The 25,776-nt window shown below is 38.8% G+C and overlaps 1 protein-coding gene across 1 annotated transcript in view; it reads left to right on the forward strand.

The window, feature by feature from the left end:
* LOC112053999 (uncharacterized) overlaps positions 1 to 25,776 on the forward strand; it is a 140,831-nt gene that overhangs the window by 107,804 nt on the left and 7,251 nt on the right. The window contains exons 2-10 of the mRNA XM_052889435.1: positions 18,610 to 18,712; positions 19,521 to 19,628; positions 20,215 to 20,316; positions 20,751 to 20,882; positions 21,437 to 21,608; positions 22,082 to 22,323; positions 22,985 to 23,119; positions 23,821 to 23,932; positions 25,152 to 25,276. Of these exons, the coding sequence (XP_052745395.1) occupies positions 18,610 to 18,712; positions 19,521 to 19,628; positions 20,215 to 20,316; positions 20,751 to 20,882; positions 21,437 to 21,608; positions 22,082 to 22,323; positions 22,985 to 23,119; positions 23,821 to 23,932; positions 25,152 to 25,276 (1,231 nt within the window). The remainder of the gene's footprint in view (positions 1 to 18,609; positions 18,713 to 19,520; positions 19,629 to 20,214; positions 20,317 to 20,750; positions 20,883 to 21,436; positions 21,609 to 22,081; positions 22,324 to 22,984; positions 23,120 to 23,820; positions 23,933 to 25,151; positions 25,277 to 25,776) is intronic.

The raw sequence follows: 25,776 nt of genomic DNA on the forward strand, positions 1-25,776 counted from the left end.
CCCAAAACCACCACGGTCCAAACTCCATAATTGATTACGGTATTTATCTATAATAGGATCATGAGCTGACAAACTTTCAGCATTTAATAAATGACGAAGGTCTGGCTATCGCGGGCTACAATATCTAATATCTGAAGAGTATCTACAATAATTGGTATTTGTTATTTTTATGTAATTCTTGTAGGAACTAGCAAACCGAACAACATTCTTCGTAAACTTTCTGTTTATTTTATTAAAATATTTGGTGGTATTGTAAGGAAACGAAATTATGAAATTTGACTGGAAAATTTCACGAATGTTGTAAAAATGGGTATATTTATAGAATTTTGAGGTGCTCAATTCGAAAAAAAGGTTAAAATATTCATTAAATATTTATATAATCCATATCCGAGATCCACGAATCTCAATTGTGTGCTCAGGACCAAACTTAAGACCTCCATAAAAAGCTTTTACAATTGCGTCACCGAGATAATCAAAGTTTAAATAATAAAGAATGTAGACCATCACTGAAATAACACACTAACACGTATGATAACAGAAGTACCATTATCAGTGGGCTGATACCTAAGCATAATTACTTTTAAGAGGGATTTAATTGTGTGACTTCACAATTTCTGATAGCTAGGATTTACTACGTGTCACATATCTAGTTATTTGTCCACGTCATGTTGATTGAATAGTCCAGGAGCTGGGGAGCATTTTTCCAATTGAATACTATCAAGCATAAATTTACTTATAACACATAGATAGTATGTAGTCGCAGGATTCGTAAGCTTTTTTATGTGCCCCGAAATAGGAGCCCTCGACGCATCGCTACGCTATGATATGTACGCTATGATATGTACGCTAGTGTGCGTTTCGGACTATACTGAAATTAGCTTAGCTATTACGCTCACATAGTCACAGAAGTGGCTTACGTTTGGAGTAAAAATTGTTAGGTGGTGCGAGTCTTTAGGTTATTAGTCTAAGCTATCAAATACATTTTCCTTAAGTAAAATGTAAAATGTAATAAAGTGAATAATTTTAAAGTTGTGGGCGGCTTTTGTTTAATAAAGATGTTTCATTTTCTTTTTAGTAATTCTTAATCTAGGATAACTCAACTAAATGCAACTGCCTCAAAATGGCAACAATAAAAGCTAAAACAAAAAGTTCTAGTCCGGGGAGCATTCTTACATTTGATTACTATCAAGTTAATTTTCCGTGAGTAGCTTCATCTTGGTGAGACGCTCAAGTTTTATATTTACGAAAATTCATGATTCTGGTAGCTAACTACTAGGTAATGAAAATTAAAATTTCTGAGCGTCGGAAAAAGATAACGTACCACGCAATTTGTAGGATAATGTGGCTGTCTAGTTTATAACTATTAATTAAGCAGTAAAAAAACAGTGAAAAAAAGTGAAAAGAGTGGTGAAAAAATAATTTTTCACTAGTCTTGCTCAAAAACACTGTTATCTATTGTTATTCGTAAATAGAATCATCATAGGTGGGTACGAGTAAATAATATGTAAGGCCCTGATTTTTTGATAAAAAATTAAAACAAAATGCAGCGTTCTTGTCTCTGGAATGCGTATTTTTATTTATTTGATTTTCATTGAGTTGCGAGCTGCGTCTCCAAAAAGAATTTTAACATTCAATACTGTACTGAATTATTTTATTTTCTCGCAATCGTAGTGAAAAGTAGAGTGTAACACGCGGGGCTAAATCCATTATAAACTCGATTTCTATTTAGCGACCCTCGCCTTACGGCTCGTGCCCTAAAAACCTCGTACATAATGGGTCTTTTTAGCCCCTTGTATAACAATCTACTATTGTTTTTATTTTTTAATCTTTAATCATTCTTGATTGTCGTAACCAATCTATGTTTAAGGGCATATTCTCAGTATCGGCCCTGACGGTTGAGTCATCGAATCAACGACCCTCGTAGCGTGCGCGTCAATCCACCAGCTGACACTAACCCATTGATGGGTCAACTGCAATTAACTGCTCTGGGAAAGTATGCCGATTAATAACCAGTCGGTCTTTGTGTCCCTATTAAGTACTCAGTATTATATGTTCAACTAACCGTTCCCGTGGTTAGGCTATGTGGTTTCGTAGAGGTCGTAGGTTCGAATGCTAGGTCGGGCTATGAGATACGTTACGTTACGTTATTAACCCATATACGGCTCACTGAGCTGACTGACTGACTGAGCTCGAGTCTCCTCTCAGAATGAGAGGGGTTAGGCCAATAGTCCACCACGCTGGCCCAATGCGGATTGGCAGACTTCACACACGCAGAGAATTAAGAAATTCTCTGGTATGCAGGTTTCCTCACGATGTTTTTCTTCACCGTTTGAGACACGTGATATTTAATTTCTTAAAATGCACACAACTGAAAAGTTGGAGGTGCATGCCCCGTACCGGATTCGAACCCACACCCTCCGGAATCGGAGGCAGAGGTCATATCCACTGGGCTATCACGACTCTCGGCTATGAGATACTGGAGTTATAATTCACAGCGGGTATTTTTTTTTTTAATTCTTTACAACTTACCCTTTGCAATTTCACCTGATGGATGATGCAGTCTAAGATGGAAGCTAACTTGTTAGGAGGAGGATGCAAATCCACACCCCTAACGGTTTCTACACAACATCGTACCGGAACGCTAAATCGCTTGCCTGTACGTCTTTGCCGGTAGGGTGTTAACCACGGCCGAAGCCAGCCAGAACTGGACCAATGAAGAAAATCTCAATCTGCCCAGCCGGGGATCGAACCCATTACCTGCGTTTTGTAAATCCACCGCGCATAAATATTTATAAAACAAGTTATTGCGCCAAATAATTCAATCTACACTTCTTTGTCGACACTCTAATTGATATCGCATTGATAACAAATAACAAAATGTTGGACTGTTTTGTATAAAAAATGAAAGTTGAACCAATTTGTTCCATCAAAGGAATTACATTGAACTTCGGAATAATTCATCAAGATCATTGGCATAAGTAAGTTATTAGTTGTTTATCGACGAGTGTATTTAGGGTTCCGTACGGCCTAGTGCGTTATTTAATGCACAAAAATACCGATAACGATACCCCACACCATGGACGATGATAAAAAAACAATTTTCGTACTACGATGTTTTTTAAGTTGGTCGACTATAACGCTTTAAATGGAAATTTCTACTTAGCTGATAGTTTTTCTTCCAATTTCATTATAATTATGTATATCCAACTTCTTGGGAATTTTTTCCATAAACTCATGTATGCAGTTCCGTGAAGCTATGAAAAGAGTTCTAATTTATTGATAAAAAAGGTACGGTCGTTTAAACGTATATTTTGATACTTTCAAGGGAATCAAAATTTATAGAATACTAGCTGACTAGCGGTTTCACCCGCGTGGTTCCCGTTCCCGCAAAAATACGGGAATAATATCTAGCCTTCCTCGATAAATTGGCTATCTAACACTGAAATTTTTAAAATTGGACCAGTTGTTCCTAAGATCAGCGGGTTTAAGCAAACGAATAAACAAATATTTAATACATTCCGTTGACCTAGAACTATGAAAATCTGGAAAAATATAAAAACTATTCATTTGTAATTAAATCATAAAAAATAGGGTCTTTATGGATAGGATGTGGGTTATTGTATGAAAGGCCTTAATTTGGACAAGCTAAAACAGGATTTTAAATTATTATTTTTATAATGTGAACAGTTTTCGTTTCATGACGAAAAATGATTTGTACGGAACCCTCGGTGCGTAAGTTGAACTCGTATTTGTCACAATTTTTTTTAAGAATATTTTTTAAATATGACCAATATTCCCTTTCCCCTCCAACTAGTAGGAAAAGACTGTATTAGGAGTGGAAACGACAATAGACCAACGGGGTAGGGATCGAACCACCACCCCTCGGTGATGAGTCCGACCGCTCTTACCGTTGAGCTATTGAGGCAGTATATTAAACGTAATATTAATTAGGTATTAATTAGGTACAATATGAATATAGTTTTACGCCATAGTTAATTTCATAACATTTTGCATAAGCAGGATGTCTTACTGGTTCTAAATAATTTATTGAAATTACGTCTTAAAATAGATAATTACTTTAAAACATTAATTGGTGCATGTACAGTTATTAAAATATTGTAACTCGGTTTAATTGGAGTAATGGCGTGACACATTGGTTGTGTAATGTGAACATGCTTTTAGGATTAGTTTGTTATGTAAGTACTGGTTTTTGAATACCAAATACGTTTGATATTCAAAAACCAGTAGGTTTTGGTTCAGTAGGTGGTTAGCCTATGTAGCTTCAAATGACGATATACTAGTTTCGAATCCTGGCTTTCTTTTCTTTTATTTTTCTTTCTTTTTTTTATTCTTTCCAAGTTAGCCATTGACTACAATCTCACCTGATGGTATGTGATGATGCAACCTATGATGGAAGCGGGCTAACTTGTTAGGAGTAGGATGATAATCATCACCTTTTTCGGTTTCTATACGACATCGTCCGGAATGCTAATTCGCTTGGCGGTACGTCTTTGCCGGTAAGGTAGTAACTAGCCACGGCCGAAGCCTCCCACCAGCCTGACCTGGATCAATTTCGGCCCAGCCGGGGATCGAACCCAGGACCTTCGTAAATTCACCGCGCATACCACTGCGAAGCCGTCTAAATTTGTATGTATGATCATGGATAGAGTCATGGGTGCACCTTTTGTGGATTTTCATCCTCCTCTTAACAAGTTGGCCCGCTTCCATCTTAGCTTGCGTCATCACTTACCATCAGGTGAGATTGTAGTTAAGGGCTAACTTGTAAAAAGTAAAAAAAAGACATCAAATCTACTACTAAAAGGTGTCATGAAGACAAGTAGGTAAAAAGCTACCTATCTATTGTTTGAGTCGATAGTATCGCGCTAGTATAAAAAAAATCAGTAAGTCAGTTAATACACGATCGCATTATGATTAGTATAATGACAGGAAGACCCCCCCCCCCCCCCCCGCCACTCTACCACCACGCTTCCGCGTCGATCGCGACAGTCATCGCTGGATGATGGTCATTACCATTTACCAGCAGTAGCGTGCGACGGTACCACACAAGGACGGCTAAACCGATTTCCTGACCGATTATGATGATACAATCCGAATGAAGATACTTTTCACCGATTTATTTGTATTTATGCGAGCCAGGTTTACTTTACTTTATGAAATTGTAAGCCGATCCTACCTTAGGTAAATACGATAGTCAATTTCTGAAATTTGGACTTTTTTTCCCCAGGGATGAAAAATCACTTGCATCCAGAAACCTGTTCTTTTTTTTATTCTTTACAAGTTAGCCTGTGACTACAATCTCACCTGCTGGTAAGTGATGATACAGTCTAAGATGGAAGCGGGCTAACTTGTTAGGAGGAGGATGAAAATCCACACTCCTTTTCGGTTTCTACACGACATCGTACCGGAACGCTAAATCGCTTGGCGATACGTCTTTGCCGGTAGGGTGGTAACTAGCCACGGCCAAAGCCTCCCACCAGCCAGACCTGGACCAATTAAGAAAATCTCAATCGGCCCAGCCGGGGATCGAACCCAAGACCTCCGTTTTGTAAGTCCACCGCGCATACCACAGCGCCACGGAGCCCGTCAAACGAGGAGGAGGAGTTTATTTAGAGTGGAATTCATAGACGGTGTAGGGGCACCCCCAGGGGATCATTCAGCCGGTGAGGGTTTAAATTAACCCCTATTTGTTTGAGAATTTGTCACTCGGCGGGTGAATGATCCCCTTAGAAAGTCTATGAATTCCACTGTTAATCATACATAGGCTTATAGGGGAAGATTCCGTCTGTCATCAAGTTACCTAAATCCAGCACTGTGTGCTGTGCGTAGACTCCTCGCCACGAAAGAAGTCCTGAACTAAAATTGACTGCGCCTTACACAAATGACAATAAGAACGCCATTACCAAATTAAGATATTAGCGCCGCGTCTACGGGAATTGTTTCATAGCGCGGAGTATACCTCCGTAGCATCGTCAAAGAGGTAAAAAGTTTCTGTTAGTTGTTTCATTCGGGACAATAAAAAAAATGGAGCCCAAGGCTGCAACTAAAATAGTGTATACAGCATTACAAGTGGTTAATAAATGGAACTTTACCCAGCGAAACCGTACAACCAATTAAACATCAATGAGATTTATATTTATGAATGAACAAACGTAAATACGCTCGGCCATTATATGCTAATGTTATCGGAACATCGACTTAATTACGTGAGGTAATAGGTGCATAATCGCTTGCATCCGGCCGCCAGCAGAGTAGGTCGGACACGAAGTGGCTTTAATTAGCAACGTCGCGACAAGACAGTCGCATCAAACAGTCGCGATACATGTATACCTACTAGAGTTTGGCTAATAAAAGTAGAGACTGAAATCGCCCGCTAAATTAAAAAAAAAACATTTAAAGTTTAAACTAATTAAAAAATTTGCGTTTTCATACTTTGTTCAAATTATTTTTCACTTTCATTATCTAAACTCTCTATCTAAATATTATTAAATTTGTAGTATTAAGGGTTAATCTCTGGATCGATTAAACCGATTTTGAAATTTCTTTTAACACTAGAAAGTCACGTTGTTTGTGAGTATCATATGTTAACTTTGTATTCTCACGGGAACGAGAATAATGCGGGTGAAACCGCGGGGCGTATGGATATCATCATCATCATTATCAACCCATATTCGGCTCACTGCTGAGCTCGAGTCTCCTCTCAGAATGAGAGGGGTTAGGTCAATAGTCTCAATTCCTACTAATATTATAAACGCGAAAGTTTGTATGGATGTTTGTTACTCTTTAACTACTGAAGAGATTGGCTGAAATTTGGAATGGAAATAGATTTTACTCTGTATTAACACATAGGTTACTTTTTATCCCGAAAAAATCTATGGTTTTCCGAGATTTGCGAAAACTGATGATTTTGATGATATGAATGTTTGTTACTCTTTCACGGCTCGACTACTGAACCGAATTAGCTGAAATTTTGTATTGAGATATATTATAGCATGGATTAACACATAAGCTACTTTTTATCCCGGAAAATTACATGGTTCCCGAGGGATTTGTGAAAAACTGAATTCCACGCGGACGAAGTAAATAGATAGATTAATAAATCACAATGTATCGAAATAGATACATTTACATATAGATTCTTTGGGAATGTTAACACAAATTACCGACATTGTTGTAAAGTAACGGTGATAAATAAATTAAATTGAATAGAAACAGGCGTTACATCGCGGAAGTGTATAATGAACAATGGATAATAAATTGATTTTATTATTAGCAGACGCCAGACCTGTGGAAATCTGTTTTTAACCGACTTCCAAAAAGAGCAGGTTCTCAATTCGACGCGTATGTTTTTTTTGTTTTTTTTTGCTACTTTATCTTCGTCATTTATTAAAAAAAATTTTTTAGTTTGATAGAGATTGGTTCCATTTAATTTTCACGAAAATCGGTTTAAAAAAAGAACTACAGTGTGCCTAGTGGGAATTTTCAATATTTTCATACTGTTACTATCACGTTGACGTAAACGAAAATTTATATGGAATTGAAACAGTTGTGCAGTAGTGCCACTAGATGGCGCTGTTTCAATTCCTTAGAAAATCGCGTTTACGTTACGTGTCAGTAACAGTATCAAACTGCCACTAGGCCCTCTGATAGTGACCTTAAACGCCACAGTTATAGTCTGGCAAGATCGTTCATAACACTCCCATGATATGCGGGCGACAGGGGGAAAGACTGCGCGGGTGTGAAATCTTGCGCGCGGAGAAGTGACGTGCACCAGTCGTGGGTTTTTCATTCATCGCTACACGCCCCCCGCCCTAACACCGGGAGTGTTACGACCGAAGTTGCCAAGCTATAAAAACATCATCCCTAATATACACAAAATTTTACGAAAACGCCGTATAAGGAAGCCGGTTTCTTATTAAAAAGCTAATGTTATCTTAAATCAGATTGCATTAGTAATTTACCATATAATAACTAATACCACTACAAACTACATCTATTGTTGTGATAACTATCTTATCACGATCTCTGTTAGCGACCAATCGTATAACTATTGGACTTTTATTTAGTTGTTTGTTTGTTTATATTGTATTTAACTTAAATACCGCTATAAAAAACCCAACTGCTTACTGTCAGTCACTGACGATCAAATAATCTCACAGGCCTGCGATGTGCATGACATCATGCCGATCGCGTCCAACACACGATCGGTTTTATCGGACGACAAGCCGTTAGCGCTGCAGGAATGTGAGATTACTTGATCGTCAGTGGCTGACATAAGCGTGTGCGTGATAATTGAACTGAAAAAAAATTAAATTTTAATAAAAAAGTACAACCGACTTCAAAAACATAAAACGCACCAACTAAACTAAAAAGCGAAAAATAACATCATATTATGTTCTACCTGCTGATCACTTTGAAGGCGGTTAAAGGGTTCCCTCGTGTGTATTGCGACTCCATCATCAGATCGACTCCAGACTTTCATTAAGTTTTAATGCTTTAATGTGGTTAAAGGAAAAAATATAAAACGCTATAGTTGCTCTTACGATTTTTGATAGTTCCCCTCGATTTCTCCAGGATCCTATCATCAGATCCTGACATGATGACAATGGGACCATTCCGGGAATATATCCTTTCAAACAAAAAAAGAATTATTCAAATCGGTCCGGGCGTCTTAGAGTAATCGAGTAACATACACACGAAAAAAAACATAGACTCGAATTGAGAACCTCCTCCTTTTTTTGAAGTCGGTTAAAAATAGGTATCACTATCGTCGTCATCAACCCATATTCGGCTCACTGCTGAGCTCGAGTCTCCTCTCAGAATGAGAAGGGTTAGGCCAGTAGTCCACCACGCTGGCCCAATGCGGATTGGCAGACTGTGTAAAGTCTGCCAATCCGCATTGGGCCAGCGTGGTGAACCGCAGAGAATTAAGATTTAGGTATAGATTTAGGTATTTAGGTAGAAGAATTAGGTATCACTATATCTATATAAAACTCTAACTAAAGTCTTTATGGTGCTGAAGGCGACAAACAATACTTTCTTACCGTAGGTTCGAATCCGGTCATGCACCTCCAACTTTTCAGTTGTGTGCATTTTAAGAAATTAAATATCACGTGTCTCAAACGGTGAAGGAATAACATCGTGAGGAAACCTGAATATCTGAGAATTTTCTTAGTTCTCTACGTATGTTAAGTCCGCCAATACGCATTAGGACTATTGGCCTAACCCCTCTCATTCTGAGAGGAGACTCAAGCTCAGCAGTGAGCCGAATATGGGTTGATAACGATACAACGCGCTCAATATTAGTATGAAGTAGGTGCGTTTGGTACTAGAATAGGTTTAGTACAAAATCTAGAATCTAGATTAGCAGGTACATCTCGGACTGCGTCGTTTATCGTCAAAAGATTGTACACACGAGACGCACTGACATGGAAAAAATACCGGTCAAGTGCGAGTCTTACAATAGCACTGAGTTCCGTAGGTACACAATAATGAAAGATTTAAGGTATATGAGGTTTAAAATTTTTTTGTTTGTAAAAAGTACTTTAGGTTTTTTAGGTTAGAATAAAAAGGTATTCGGTTTTTCTTTCTTGCTAACTTTAATGATTCTAGGTTAACGAGGTTACTCTATAGGTTTTGATTCCCTTTACGAATGTTTTTACAGCTTTCACCCATAGACCTAAGTATTTGGTAATAATTTCAACTTTATTTCTCTCGTTTCTATGAAAATGGGCCTTCACAGACAGACAGACTGGGAACAAAAAAAAATTAAAACAGTCTCTTTTTAACCGACTTCAAAAAAATGAGGAGGTTCTCAATTCGTTCGAGTTTTTTATTCTTTTATGGAACCCTAAAAATAATAATAATAGCGGAACAAGAGTACTAGATTATGAATTATCATGAATTATGATAATCGTCCGTCATCACGCGATGTAACGTCCGTGGGCCTTCGTCACGTCATTTGACGTCCACTGGAGGTCAGGGCTCGCGGTTTAGTAATCATACAGTTTTTTTTTTTTTTTTAAAGAATATTTGCCATACCTATCTTTTAAATATGACCAATATTCCCATTTCCCTCCAACTAGTCGATATAGACTGTATTAGGAGTGGGTACGACAATAGAACAAAGGGGCGGGGACAGGGACGAACCACCATCCCTCGGTGACGAGTCCGACCGCCCTTACCGTTGAGCTATTGAGGATCTTACCTAATGAATAGAAGTAAGGGTTGCTTTGCAAAAGTTCATTGTGAACAATGAATGATTGTTGGTTTGCACGTCCTTGGATGTTCACACAATCATAATTTCCTCCTCATTTATTTATTTCCTAGATAAAAAATACAATGATTTTCTTGTTTGTGTTTGCCCGTAAGCGCTTTGTGTTGGTACATGATGAATGTAAATAAAATTAGATTCAATTATTTTCATAGCTATAGAGATTCAATACGTCACATTATAAACAAAGTACTCTACCGACACTTCATCACATAAATAATGGTACAATGAAAATTTACATCGATTTTCTCGCAGATAAAGTCGCAGGGGTCTGCTAGTTAATGAATATTTCGATATGAGCAAGTGTCCACTGTATAATAGCTAAGCTGCGACATCGCGTAGTGACGTCACCTAGTATACTACCAGCGGGTACAATCGATTTCACGGTGTCATAGCTCACAGTACAGTCGCAGCCACAAGCGAAACGTGTCGCACATAAATAACACTATTCTTGTACTAAATGAATAATGACTGGCCTACTAAGATTGTCGCATAGAACTTATCACGAAATAGCTGGATTTAAAACTTAAGTTCTTGGGTTCGATTCCCGATTATATTTTTTAATTTTTTTTATTTATTATTCTACAAAATACATATTGAAATAATGCCAAACCATAGTGTAACATAAACTTCAGTTGGTTTTACTGTGCACTGAATTAATATTTGCCATATCTCTTACTAGCTGGCGCCGCGCGGTTTCACCTGCGTGGTTCCCGTTTCCGTAGGAATACAGGGATAATATATAGCCTATAGCCTTCCTCGATAAATGGGCTATCTAACACTGAAAAAATTTTTCAAATCGGACCAGTAGTTCCAGAGATTAGCGCGTTCAATCAAACAAACAAACTCTTCAGCTTTATTATATTAGTATAGATGTGTGGCGAACGAACTCTTTCGTTCGCCCACTTTAGGTTAGGCCATCTACATTCACATTCCAGATTCATTTCATATTTAGAATTCCCTCGACCGCGCATGCGTGGATATATTGTTTCGCCCATTCATTACATCTTGACCAGTTCTCCATTCCACACCGCTTCATCTATTTGATAGTACTTTTATTTTATATCCATATACTATTGTTACAATCAGTAAAGTGAATAAATATACATACTTACCAATACAATCGTCATCTTCATATCTATATACTAATATAAAACCTCCATGGCGATAGATGTCAGCCACTGACGATCAATACTTAATCGTCAATGACTGTCATTAAATATGACCAGTATTCTGATTTCCCTCCAACTAGTTGGAAAATAATGGAAAGCTACTTTATTAGCGAGTACAGAAGTTGTATTTTATGACCGTAATGCCACGGAAACGGAAACTATGCGTGGGATATCCTGGGCGTTTGTCAGGAATATACATATAATCATCATCATCATCATATCAGCCGATGGACCTCCACTGCAGGACATAAGCCTCTTGTAAGGACTTCCAAACATCACGATACTGAGCCGCCTGCATCCAGCGAATCCCTGCGACTCGCTTGATGTCGTCAGTCCACCTGGTAGGGGGTCTTTGCACTTTGGGACCCCAACGTCCATCGGCTCTTCGCACTATGTGCCCCGCCCATTGCCACTTCAGCTTCGCAATTCGTTGAGCTATGTCGGTGACTTTGGTTCTTCTGCGGATCTCCTCATTCTGATTCAATCACGCAGAGAACATAGCTCGTTCTATCCCCCCATTCACATATAATGAGTTATTTAAATATAAATCGTACGTTTTCCACTTAGTTACTTTTGTGGTTATCAGGGAATGGGCCATTGCACACAAACTAGATGGTAACTAGCCACTGCCGAAGCCACCTCACCATATTATACAGTCTACTTGAATGTATACAGGGCACCAATATTATGCTATCCACTCACCATACAATAAGTTCTTGATCTTGCATAACATCTGCTCGAACGTTTTCTATTCGATACTCAAAGAATTTAGGGTTAACTTGTGTTTCTATAGACGGCTTTGAGGTATTTCATAACGGTCTCCTAGTCCTGTTGCAAATAATACAAACATGAAACATAAATAGCATTATCCGTATTAATAAACGCAAATTGCCTAAAGTGGACACACTCGTGTGTGACGCGGGACAATGTTTGATCTTCCCATCTGATCGCTCGTGACCGCCGCGTTAGCGAGGATCTTCGAGGACACAGAGTAGCTAACACAGAGCCCCACTAACATAACTAAAGGTTATCTAATATATACAATTCTCATATCACAATGTTCGTTCCTATACTCCTCCGATACGGCTTGACCGATTCTTATGAAATTCTTGGAACGAAGTTCCATATAGACTAAAAGGTGAACCGACACTTTTTACCCAAATCCGAAAGGAGGGTAATGTTTTTGCTATAGTTGTAAGCATGATAGCAATAGCGATAGCGATTGCGATAACGATTGCGATTGCGATAGCGATTTTGATTGCGATAGCGAACTTTGTTTTCTCCGAGTGTCTTAAGTTTTATTATGTATAGGTATTCAGTAAGTTTGAGAATGGGCTACTACTATCTATTTTTCTAACCCCTACTAAGCCTCCGTTCGCACGAGAGTTTTTTAACGGACGTTAAAAAAGCGTTCAAATACAACAAATGCATTTCCAAGTATATGTTCACACGACGTTTTTAAAACAGGACATTTTTTTAGCAGTGTTGCATTTGCAAATTTGGGCGTTGGAAATAGTATATCTTCATATTATATCTGATCGCTTTTTTAACGTCTGTTAAAAAAAACTCTTGTGCGAATGGGGACTAAATGATAACTGTTGTCCACCCTCGCATATTTTTTTGTTTATTGTTTGGACTTAATTTTAATTTTTTATTCTTTTATAATGTGGCTTTAAAAATACATACATACAATTTTTAATGCCACAATAAATATGTTAGGATGGAGAACACTAATTTATCACTTAGTCCCCATTCGCACGAGAGTATTTTTAACGGACATAAAAAATATAGATACATGAAGTTAAATGAAGGTCTATTTCCTACCCTAAAATTGCAAATGCGAGACTGCTCGAAAAAAGCGTCGGGTTTTAAAAACTTGTTTCTGTGAGCTTAAAAATTTATTGTAAATCCAATTTATTTTACAATTCAAAAAATTAAGGGACCGATGAAGTGCAAGGCTGTCGCCTGCCAGGTCATGGCTAATTGTCCTTAGCGTGCTATAAATCATAAGTGTACAAATTTCAAAGCTTACAGGAAGACCGTTACTCGCATGGTTCACTAGCTCTCCACCTATAGTAGCATATATATCATAAACAATGGCGTGCACTTCATATATGCAAAAATGCATTACCTCGACTGAGGACTACTACGAACTAGACCAAATCTAAATCTATATGAAGTAGTATAAAGAAACAATTTTATATTTTGTTTGTTTATTACGATTTAATTCAAACGATTTTTAAAATTCTTTCACCAATGGAAAGCTACATTATCAGTGAGTAACACAGGGTATGTTTTATCCACGTAATCCAACGGAAACGGAAACTACGCCCGTGATACTCCGGCGCGTCTGCCAGGAATTTAAATATAATGAATTATTACTTTTGTAGTTATCAGGGAATGGGTAGCACAGCCAATGGATGGTAACTAGCCATTGCCGAAGCCGCCTCACCATACCATAGACTTGATAAAATCATTGTTATCAGTCTACAGGACCGGGCTCCTAGACAGGACGAATATTTTGTAGTGATGATCATGATACCTTTTTCTTTATCAATAATTAAATGAACGATGGATAGTCGGGCGGGGATCGAACCCAAAACTTCCTGAGTTTAGCCCTATAACCGTGGAGCTATAAAAGCTTAAATCTAGAAACTTATAGCACATGACGCCTCACGGCTTCACCCGCGTAGTTTCCATTTCCATGAGTATGTGTGAATGAAATATAGCCTATGACACTCACAAATAACGTGGCATTCTAGTGGTAAAAGAATTTTCAAAATCGGTTCAGTAGATCCAGAGAATACCCTCTACAATATCACAAATTTTACCTCTTTATAATTAGTAAAGATTAATAGAACTTATCACGTATAACGACCTCTAAAATCATTTAATAGACACGTGGTTCAAAATTCAAATTACCCTTAAGACACTTTTCGCAGTGATACCACAGAGTGTAGACTAATATAGAAGGAGCATCCATATTTGTACGAGAAACAATATGGCTGTTTGCAAACATTTGTATCAGTTTAGACGATAACCAAAAATTATGCTTATAATATAAAGCTTTAAGCTGCTATATGCAATAGAATAATTCAATTTTTATCTTTAAGGTAAATTTAAATGATAAAAGACTACTTATTATTAACTTATTTTAGCGTTCCGGTACGATGCCGTGTAGGAACCGAAAGGGGTGTGGATTTTCATCCTCCTCCTAACAATTTAGCCCGCTTCTATCTTAGACTGCATCATCACTTACCGTCAGGTGAGATTGTAGTCAAGGGCTAACTTGTAAAGAATAAAAAAATAAAAAACTGTGGCTTATTTTACTGACATGTATACATTTTTATTCACATGATTTTGCTTCTTTCTATTATTCTTAAAATAGTCTAAGATAAATAATGTTGAAATATATCGCATGCGATATTTCGGTCGCGTAGTGTAAGTACCGAAATCGCGAAAGGGAGGTAGTGTGTTGAATTTTAATCATTGCCAAAATTAATGTAACTCTTTGACCCTCGAGGATTACGGTGTTGATGGCTTTTAGCCAAAAAAATACGTTTTAGGACTAACAAAAAAGTGCATCTATAAATATTGATCGTTTTTTAGATCACTAGCCGATGCCTGCGGTTGCATCCGCGTAGTTCTCGTTCCCGTGAGAATACGGGGATAAAATATAGCCTACGACACTCACAAATTACGTGCCTTTCTATTGGTAAAGAAATTTTTAAAATTGGTTCAGTAGATCGAGAGTTTATCGGTTACCCCTACAATACTACAAAATTAATCTCTTTAAAATATTAGTATAGACTAGCGGACGTCCGCCCTTAGACCTCTTTAATCCAGCCCTTACAGTAGTATCGCTGTAAATATGGAGTAACTTCTCCCGTTTTCCCAACATTTCCCTTCACTGCTCTGCTCCTATTGATCGTAGCGTGATGAAAAGTATACCATAACCTGCCCAGGAGTATGAAGAATAATTGTACCAAGTTTTGTTAAAATCCGTCGAGTAGTTTTTGTTCCCATAACGAACATACAGACAGACAGACGAAAATTTTACTGATTGCATTTTTGGCATCAGTATCGATAACTAATCACCCCCTGATTTATTATAAGTATAGATTAAATTTCGACGGCCGAGTGGGTAGTGATGGGTTGGTAATATATGTCAAATATGCCATACCGCGATAGCCGTGATAGCCCTATGACCTCTGCCTCCGATTCCTCCACTCCGGAAGGTGTGGGTTCGAATCCGGTCCAGGGCATGCGCCTCCAACTTTTCAGTTGAGTGCATTTTAGGAATTTAAATTTCACCTGTCTCAAAGGGTGAAGGAAATCATCGTGAGGAAACCTGCATACCAGAGATTTTTCTTAATTCTCTGCGTGCGTGAAGCCTGCCAATCCGCATTGGGCCAGCGTGGTGGACTAAGGCCTGGCCCCTCTCATTCTGAGAGGAGACTCGAGCTCAGTATTGGTTGATAACCGTATATGCCATTCGCTTCAATCATCGGTCAGCTTATCATCTACTCCTTTTATACACAGGTTCTCTTTTACACTCTTCAATCATCTCTTCTATGGCCTTCCGTTCCTCTTCTTCCCTTCCACTTATAACTTCAAACATATCTTTACACTTTCCCTTTCACTTATAACTTTCCACCAAAGTTAAACTTGTATTTCTCAACTTTTCGCATGCCGTCTTCATTGCTCAACGGATCCATACGACAGGTTTCTGGCACGTGGCAACGGATCTGTACGCTTGTGTATCCTAATATTATAAAGAGTTTATGGTGTTGTATGGGGTAATCTCTGGATCTACTGAACCGACTTTAAAACATTCTTTTACCACTAGAAAGTCACGTTAATTGTGACGCTCAAAATTCAAAATTCATTTATTTCAAGTAGGCTCAGTTTACAAGCACTTTTGATACGTCACTTGACTATTTGTAAAGATTCTACCACCGGTTTGGAAGGCAGGTTCTGCTGAGAAGAAATCGGCAAGAAACTCAACAGTTGCTCTTTAAAAAAAAATCATACAATATTATAATTTACAATTGATGACAACATTACAATTTCTTATAGTTTTACTTCCTGTGTGAAGGTGGAAGCTGATCCAATGGCCTCCAAGCATCTTTATGATTAATTGGCATGACATTGGATATATTTTATACCTGGTGCAAAAGATTTTTTTAAGAAGATAAACCATTATTGGTATAAGAAACAAATGATTATGATAGGTGTGTAATATGCGTCGTCTACGTCCACTCAGCGTCCGGTGCACGCAGTAGCTATCAGTCTGATTGGCGGTCAAGGTCCAGTGACGCACGTATCATTTGCGTTGGTAGCAACTAGCCAGTTAACACGAACATGCAAATAAAACGCGTCCATTGCGTCCGTGCGAATCGCATCCGTTTATAAGGTTCCATACCTATAAAAACGGACGCTTATAACATCACTCGCGTCTGGACCTCTTTACCTATTCAACTTTAAGTTAAAGCTGCATTTAGTTATACAGGGTGCTCGGGAGTATTTCCCATAACTCAATTTTTTATGCAAAATTAATTAAAAATGTATAAGGAACATGTGTTCTAAACTGAATATTTTCAGAGTAAAGAATATTTCTTTTGTAATAATATACCTTAAATTGTGTCCCTTATATCGCCACCTTAAGACCTAGCCAAACTTATTCATTGATAAATATCATGAAGTAGCTTACTAGTGAAGTACGGAGTGCCAGTTGCAATATCTCGTCGATATCGACGGTCTTACCACTACGATTACGTATTTTAAAATGTTACTTTGTATGAAAACATCAAAAATTATTTTTTAGTTCAAAAATAAATAGTTATGCAGTTCCGCTCCTATAAGTGGACTTGTATACTCCCGAGCACCCTGTATATTTATATGTATTTTTATCTATGTAGTATTTATGTATTTTTAGGTAAGTATGTATGTATATTTGTAAGTATGTGTCTCTCTATAATATGTTTTAAGTTTAATGTATCATTCACTTTATAATATGTGTACAGTGTACATTCGTCTTTATTCCTTGTATTTATTTTCTCTTTTTGATTGGTTGTCTAGAAGAGATTACTCATTAGCGATAAAGTTGCCAATTATACATTAGTTTAAGTTAATTTCTTGCCTGTTATTTCTTTTTTTTTTTTTTTTGGTGTACAATAAAGTATATTTAATTCATTCCTTCATCTATTTATAAAACTCTGTAAAAGCTCTCTTTCTCCGTACATCAATGGTCAATAAACAACCATTCGACATGTTTTCGCACTCCAGGTCAAGCGTGATCCGCATGCCAATTGACTCGAACAATATGTACATTGTTTACAGCATGCCAACTGAATGGCGATGTATTCTTGCCCAATGGATTCATTACATTGATTTCTTTTTCAGAAATAATGCCAAAATAGCATGTGAAGTTAACCTACTTTACTCTCTTTTGATGAGCCGTGAGAGCCCAGTGGATATGACCTCTCCCTTCGATTCGGAGGGTGTAGGTTCGAATCCGGTCCGGGGCATGCACCTCCAACTTTTTAGATATGCGCATTTTATGAAATTAAATATCACGTGTCTCAAACGGTGAAGGAAAAACATCGTGAGGAAACTTGCATATCAGAGAATTTTCTTAATTCTTTCCGCGCGTTTCAGAGATTGAAAAATAAATGAATTAAGTTTTATAACAAATCATTATCTTTTATTAACTATTATCGATATATTTCGGACCCTTATTTCATGTACCGAGTACTATACAAAATTAATATTGTTTATATTATTTTTGATATGAGTCAACTACTCTATTAAGATTATGATGGTGATGATGATGATAAGATAAGTAGAAGCTGTTTTTTTTATTCTCTACAAGTTAGCCCTTGACTACAATCTCACCTGATGGTAAGTGATGATGCAATCTAAGATGGAAGCGGGCTAACTTGTTAGGAGGAGGATAAAAATCCACACTCCTTTCGGTTTCTACACGACATCATACCGGAATACTTGTACATATGTTTTCTGTGCCGGAACGTTAAATCGTTTGGCGGTACGTCTTTATCGGTAGGGTGGTAACTAGCCACGGCCGAAGCCTCCACCCAGCCTAACAAGTAAAACAGTCTAACAGTCGTGTTCTGTTTGTTCTAGCCCGCCCACGTTCAAGACGCTGACGCCCACGTCGCGCACGCAGCTCAAACAGCAGCTGATGAGAGAGCATGCGCAGGAGCAACTGCGCAGGGAATCCTTACAGGTGAGGATTAATCGCAATCGTGTCGCAGTCGTATCGCAGTCGTGTCGTAATCGTGTCTTGGTCGTGTCGCAGTCGTGTCGCATTCATGTCTTGTGAATTGGACCCACAATCTTGACTTGGGTTCACGACTTATTCGAGCTGATCAATGTTTTTGGGTGTTTGACGCAGGCTTAACTACATAATCAACACCCATATTCAGCTCACTGTTGAGCACAAGTCTCCTCTCAGAATGAGAGGGGTTAGGCCTTAGTCCACCACACTGGCCAAATTGGCAGACTTCTCACACACAGAGTATTAAGAATTTTTTTTAAGTGTGCAGGTTTCCTCACGATGTTTTTCCTTCACCGTTTGAGGCACGTGATATTTAATGACTTAAAATGCGCACAACTGAAAAGTTGGAGCTGCATTCCCCAGAACAGAGTCGAACACATCCTCCGGAATCGGAGGCAGAGGTCATATCCACTGGGCTATCACGACTTGATAGTAATCAGTTGTAAAAATGTTCCACGGATCCTGGGCTATGCATGACCAAAGGAAAGAAAATATAATTATAAAATAGTTGTTTTCTTGCCCTCAAAAGTGTGCGTCATCATCAAAAGAATCATGTGCACCGAATTTTAACTGAATCAGTGTAGTAAATGCGGAGAAAATAGACTGCAACAGACGGACAAACCGAAATCACGAATAATCCTATAATTCCATATTGTAGTCGGACGTTCGGAACTCTAAATAAACATACGTACAGCCCAACAGATCATCATTTTTGGAAGGCGGTTAACTAAAGATGACTCATAACTCCTGGTTCCAGGCCCAGCAAGTAGGTCAGTCCAAAGACAATGAAGACAAGAGCAAGTCGAGCCCCACGGACGTGCCGCGGATCACGCCGCACGTCGACCTACCGCCGCAAGTGCTACAGGTACGGACTCCCACTTAAACTGTATATGTTCTCAAATGAGTATCCTTAAGATACAAACCACGACATATCCCGTGAAGAGAAAAAGATAGAATCGACCAATAGCGGCTGAAACGGAAATATCGCTCTCCCTTTCATCCCTATACAATTAAAAGGAGCGATATTTCCAGTTCAGCTCTATTAGTCGATAATATCGCGCATGTTAGACCTACAGGGAGAATTTGTAGTGATTGATGTCCCGCAACTTATCTCACAACGCTCACAAAAATTGCACAAGTTACGTGTATAAACAAATAACTAAAAGAAATTATTGACTACGAGAAAGCTTTTGACCGAGTCAGGCACGGTAAAATGCTTACAATCAAACAGAATCTTGGTCTTGACAAGATTTTTGAATGATTCATAACTTATACTGGCGACAAACTGAAAATGTTTATATTATAAAACCATTTTACCAATTAGGTAGAAATTCTACGTGGCGTACGTCAAGGGTGTATGCTTTTACCGTTGCTCTTCAATATTAATTATACTGAGGAAATATTTTATGAGATATTTCAGATTCTAAAAGGATTTTTGTACATGTTCCCAGGTGCGAACAGTTCTGGAGAATCCCACCCGGTATCACGTGATCCAGAAACAAAAGAGCCAGGTGCGCCAGTACCTTAGCGAGTCATTCACGCCGCAGCCGCCGGTGAGTGCACTAGTGTTTACCATTCACAACAAAACTTCTTGACATAGTATAAAATGAAAAATAATACAGCTGACTTCAAAATCACAAAAACCGAGTAAACTAAAAAGCAAAAAAATAACAATGTATGTGTTGCCTAACGATTAATTTAAAGCTGGTGCCAAGCCAGTGGTTGGTTAATTTATACCATTTCTGAAAGAACCACAGACAATTTGAATATAATCATCATGACGATGAAGATAGTAATAATTATAACGACGATAATAATGATAATACTGATGACGGCGATGACAAAAAACATAATTACGATGACGATATTAATGAAATAAATAAATAATAATCAAGATAACGATGACGAATGTAATCCAGATGACGATTATGATGATAATAATGATGTTAATGATTATAATAATCATGATGAAACTCCTAATTTCCAGGTGGGCGGTTCAGTGCGAGGCGCGCCCGTACAAAGCGCGCCAGAGCTCGGCAACCGAGCGCCCTCCCCTGACCGAGGCTCCTCCTCCAGCCTCCTCAGCCCGGGACTCTGTTCCGCGGGAGCCAATTCAGAAGTGAGTTAAGGAATAGCTCTTGTTTTTGTTAAAGTGACTTTACGGCTCTAGAGTTGTAGTCCTTATGAGCCTACGGAATAGTTCTTGTTCAAATAGCTTATCAGGGCATTATCTTGCCAATATTGCAGGTTTAGGGATATATCATATGTATGCAAAGGATCAGTCTTACATCTGATGTAATCTTGGCAGCAATGTTGCAGAATTTTACAGTCTTATGCTTAGAAAAAATAGTAAGTTCAAAAGCTTTCGGGACCCGCAAAAATACCATCAGGGCAAGTTAAAGAAAATATTGTAAAAAATCTACATATTATGGCATCAAATCCAGGATTATATGTTATAGTTTGTCTTCTATTGATACATACATTTTTGGCTTTGGATGAAAAAGTTACAAGCTTTAAACAATACAGACAGCTCTTTGGTATGTAAAACTGAAAGAATGTTTTTTAACGAAACGTACCTTCAGCTTATGCCAACAAATGCGCTTTGTCTGTCATCTTACCACATCTAAAGCCATCCCGAAATAGATTGGTATATTTCTAATATTCCTTTTCCAGGCAGATGAGTTCCTCGAAGACATCCTGTCCCTGGACAGCGGGGCTGGTCCCCTGTCTTCATCCGAGCCTGCGTCAGCTGCCAGCTCGGTGGCTGGGGACTGCGGGCTGCTGACTGATGCCGACATGCACGCTCTGGCCAAAGATCGACAGAAGAAAGATAATCACAATATGAGTGAGTGGTCTTCTATTGTTGGGTGTTCAGTTGGCTAACTTTCCTCATCTACATTTGTCTAAAATACTACTTTTGCTTCGGTTCCTATACTAAATGAATTACCCCAAAATTGTCGATCATATGTATTGCTCAAAAAAGTTTTTTTCTTTAGTGATAATTATTTCCATGTTTCGAGTGTATCAGACTTGCAACAATAAACTTTCTAACAGCTTAAATTGAAGGTTTTATTTGCTCCAGTGTATGCTTTAACAAACTTATTGTTGACTCTTGAAAGTTTTTTATAGCGGCTGAATCGAAATCTCTATATTTAGTTGCGATGGGACGAGATAATAATAAGTTTGGTACGCACTCATTTTCTACGTTTCGTTTCACTACCTATTCCTCTAGGAACTTGACTATGCAAGCCTTAAAATGTGGTCGCTCCAAAAACGGGATTCGGATATGTATTACAATTAAAACGTTTTCAATTCCAGTCGAGCGCCGACGCCGTTTCAACATAAACGACCGGATAAAGGAGCTCGGCACCCTCCTGCCCAAAACCAACGACCCCTTCTACGAGGTCATCCGCGACGTGCGCCCCAACAAGGGCACCATTCTCAAGAGCAGTGTTGATTACATCAAGTGTCTGCGCGACGAAGTCAACCGGCTCAAGCACTCCGAGCAGCGGCGCAAGCAGATCGAGTTGCACAACAGAAAGCTTACCTTGAGGATACAGGTGTGTACCTTTACAAGCACAAAAGCGATAATCATCATCATCATAATCGACTGATAGGCATCCACTGCGGGAAATAAACTTCCAAACACACAGTCTCGAGCCACCTGATGTGATCGATCCATCTAGTGGGAGAGTTGATTATTACTAGAATTTTCGGTGTGGGTTTTACGAGCTTTTGACAATCTTCGCCTTTGCGTTGCTATAAGAGCATTTTGTAGGGACTTACAAACAACGGTCTTGAGAAGTCAGCATCCAGCGACTCCGTGAGTTCGACAAAAAATAAGGGCGTAATATGAACTGAAAATGTAACTGTCATCGGTTCGAAAAAGTTGTCCAGCAAATCGGGATCTAGATCCAGATCGGTATATGAATATATGTATTTCGTTCAAGAACTCCGGACAGATACTAAATCAGTCCGGAAGTTGGAAGTAGATTGTTCTAGGCCAAATTATGACATCTGAGCAGCCTGAGTAGAAGCTTTTAACCCTCCTCTCTTATAGAAGAGCGGAGGCCTGATGGCCTTAACTAAGTTAGCAACTCGTTGGGGGAAGAAAAACTTGTTTGACTTCTGATAATCAAGCCCTGGTGCACCGATAATACTCGTAGGTTCTTAAGTTATGGAAAAATGTTCAGAAACTATATTTATGCTCATGGTTTCCAGGAATTGGAGAGGCTTGCAAGACTGCACGGTCTGCCGGTGTCTGGCGCAGACGGTTGGTCGTCTCCACACCATTCTGATTCGGGGGTGGACACCGCCCCTTCAGAAACCTTCTCAGAACCCCCCAAATCTCTGCCGGTAATTATCCTACTGTTTTGTGAGACTGATCATCGTCATCACTTCCTTTTCCTTATCACAGTGGAGTCAGCATTATATGACAATTTCTTCTATTCTATCATTCATAACCTCATCATCTACTTTTACAAACATATCCTCTCCCACATATTCCCACTATTTCTTTTTTGGCCTTTCTCTCCTCTTGTGTCTTTACTCCGGTCACTTGCAATTTCAGCGTTTATGGTAATCTGTCTTTCAACCCTCCACATCACATGTCCATACCATGCTAACATTTACTCCTTAACTTTTCCGTAACTGGCATTTTCACACTTTCCCAGATGACACTTTGATCTAACATTTCTCAACATCATGTAATTTCATAACATAACATCTTTTTGTTTTTATTCTTTACAAATTAGCCCTTGACTAGAATCTCACCTGATCGTAAGTGATGATGCAATCTAAGATTAAAGCGGGCTAATTTGTTAGGAGGAGGATGAAAATCCACACCCCTTTCGGTTTCTACACGGCATCGTGCCGGACCGCTAAATCGCTTGGCGGTACGTGTTTGTCGGTAGGGTAACTAGCCTCGGCCGAAGCCTCCCACCAGCCAGACCTGGGCCAATTAAGAAAACCTCAATCGTCCCAACCGGCGATCGAACCCAAGACCTCCGTCTTGTAGGTATTATATCCTGATATACTGTGACCGGCCGTCGTTCCAGGAGGTGGTGCTGCCGAAGTCGGAGCCCGCGCTGATGGAGCTGGGCGAGCCGCCGCCGGACCTGCTGCGCGACACGCCGTCGGGCGAGGCGCTGTCGGCGCTGGACGCGCTCGGTCAGTATTCTAGAGGGGCCTCAGCTGTCTACTGCCAACCGCTTGTCTGAACATCCTGCCTGACTACTAGACTACAAGCCCTTGAACAAAAATTACCTGTGAAATGAACCAACGTGAATAACGCTTAGAAGGCTGTTACTGTATCAGAAAATAACTCTGAGCACTAAGTCGTCATTTCTGGTCGTGGTGAGTACGCGAGTGAATGGAATTTCTCAGGTACAAATGATGAATATTACGACTAATTATGAATTGTACGGCTTCGTCATAGTATTAAAGATGATTAAAAATAAATGTCGCAAATTCTAGTGCCGTACTAAAATGGTGGTGCCGGAAGTCAGAACAAATTTTATTTGTCGACAACTGCAGAAGCAAAATAGGTCATTTATTACTGTACGGCATTTGTGCAATTCATTTTGTATACATATACAGATACATTACCCGTAAATGCCGTACATATTTTCAGCGCAGGAGTCGAAAGATAAGGGTCGCAAGCCTTACTCTTCACTCCTTTACTCATCTGTACCGCTCAGAAATGACGGCATAGTGCTCAGAGTTATTTTCTGATACAGTAACAGCCTTCTAAGCGTTATTCATGTTGGTTCAGTTCACATGTAATTTTTGTTCAAGGGCTTGTAATCTATAGACCTTTCCCCGTCTGTCAAAATATCTTATAGATGTAAAAATCAGCGATCTAACGCGTTTATAAAAACTGTGTCTTAAAAAGAATCGATTCTTCAGCCGAAACAGTAATACATTGTTCAAGTAATTGAATATTTTGTCTCGGGTCGTAGTGATGTATTTGATCACAGCTCACAGAAAAATCACGCAAATGAATATACCTAACTGTCTCGTATTGCTCGTACGCTGTAGCGAGGTGCGGGTGACAGTACATTTTAGTCTTGAATGTTTGCTGCGATCCACGATAATAGTACGTATTATGAACGTCATACGGCAACTATCAAAATTCAAAATTCATTTATTTCAAATAGGCTCAGTTTACAAGCACTTTTGATACGTCAGTTGACTATTTGTAAAGATTCTACCACTTTGTGTATCACCTGCACCAAGCCACAGCGCGCGCATAATAAATAAAATTAAAAATATATAAAAAAGGTTGTTTTCCGTAAGACAAACAAGAAGTAAAGACGTAGGGATATTAAGAGATTCAATAACATTTTGTATTTAGTTTCTTGTTATTTATTGTTTTTATTAATTTCAGACGGTCTCAAACTAGGCTCCTGTTCGCCGCTGAGTCGCGAAGAAGGTCTCTCCCTCGGCTGTCTGGAGCCAGACCTCTGCCTCGAACCTGTGACCGACCATCTTTTTAACCACAAAGACATGAAGGTACACATTTTTACACTAATGGTAGCACGACTTCGATTGTCATTGCAAACCATACGATTGTAGGAATGTAAATACATTGCCGTAAAATTGACTTTTGAACAATTAGATGGTGTGTATTTGTATGTAGATAAAAGTTTACATCTACTTTCACGCGGACGAAGTCGCGGGCGTCCGCTAGTAATCATTAAATTTATTTAAATTTACATTTCATTATTCTTTTTAATTTTTGTAAAATTAATTGTAAATAAGGGTCCGAAATATATGATAATAATAAAAATGTCGTCTTAAGAAGCTTTCACTTAACTGTTTGATCAAGAGTCGGATACAAAAGGCAGTGATTCTTGAGACGGTGCGTATTGTGAGGAGGTTCCTCACTCTGGAGCCCTGACCACCGGTTGCTTGGGCACTCAAATGTCCCGCAGCGGGAGGGTTGATTTTTGTTATAAATTTTTAATAGGGTTTTGTAATAAAATAAAAAAAGGACAAATCAATAAATCTAT

The sequence above is a fragment of the Bicyclus anynana genome, chromosome 25 (assembly GCF_947172395.1).
Source record: "Bicyclus anynana chromosome 25, ilBicAnyn1.1, whole genome shotgun sequence".
Taxonomy (NCBI): domain Eukaryota; kingdom Metazoa; phylum Arthropoda; class Insecta; order Lepidoptera; family Nymphalidae; genus Bicyclus; species Bicyclus anynana.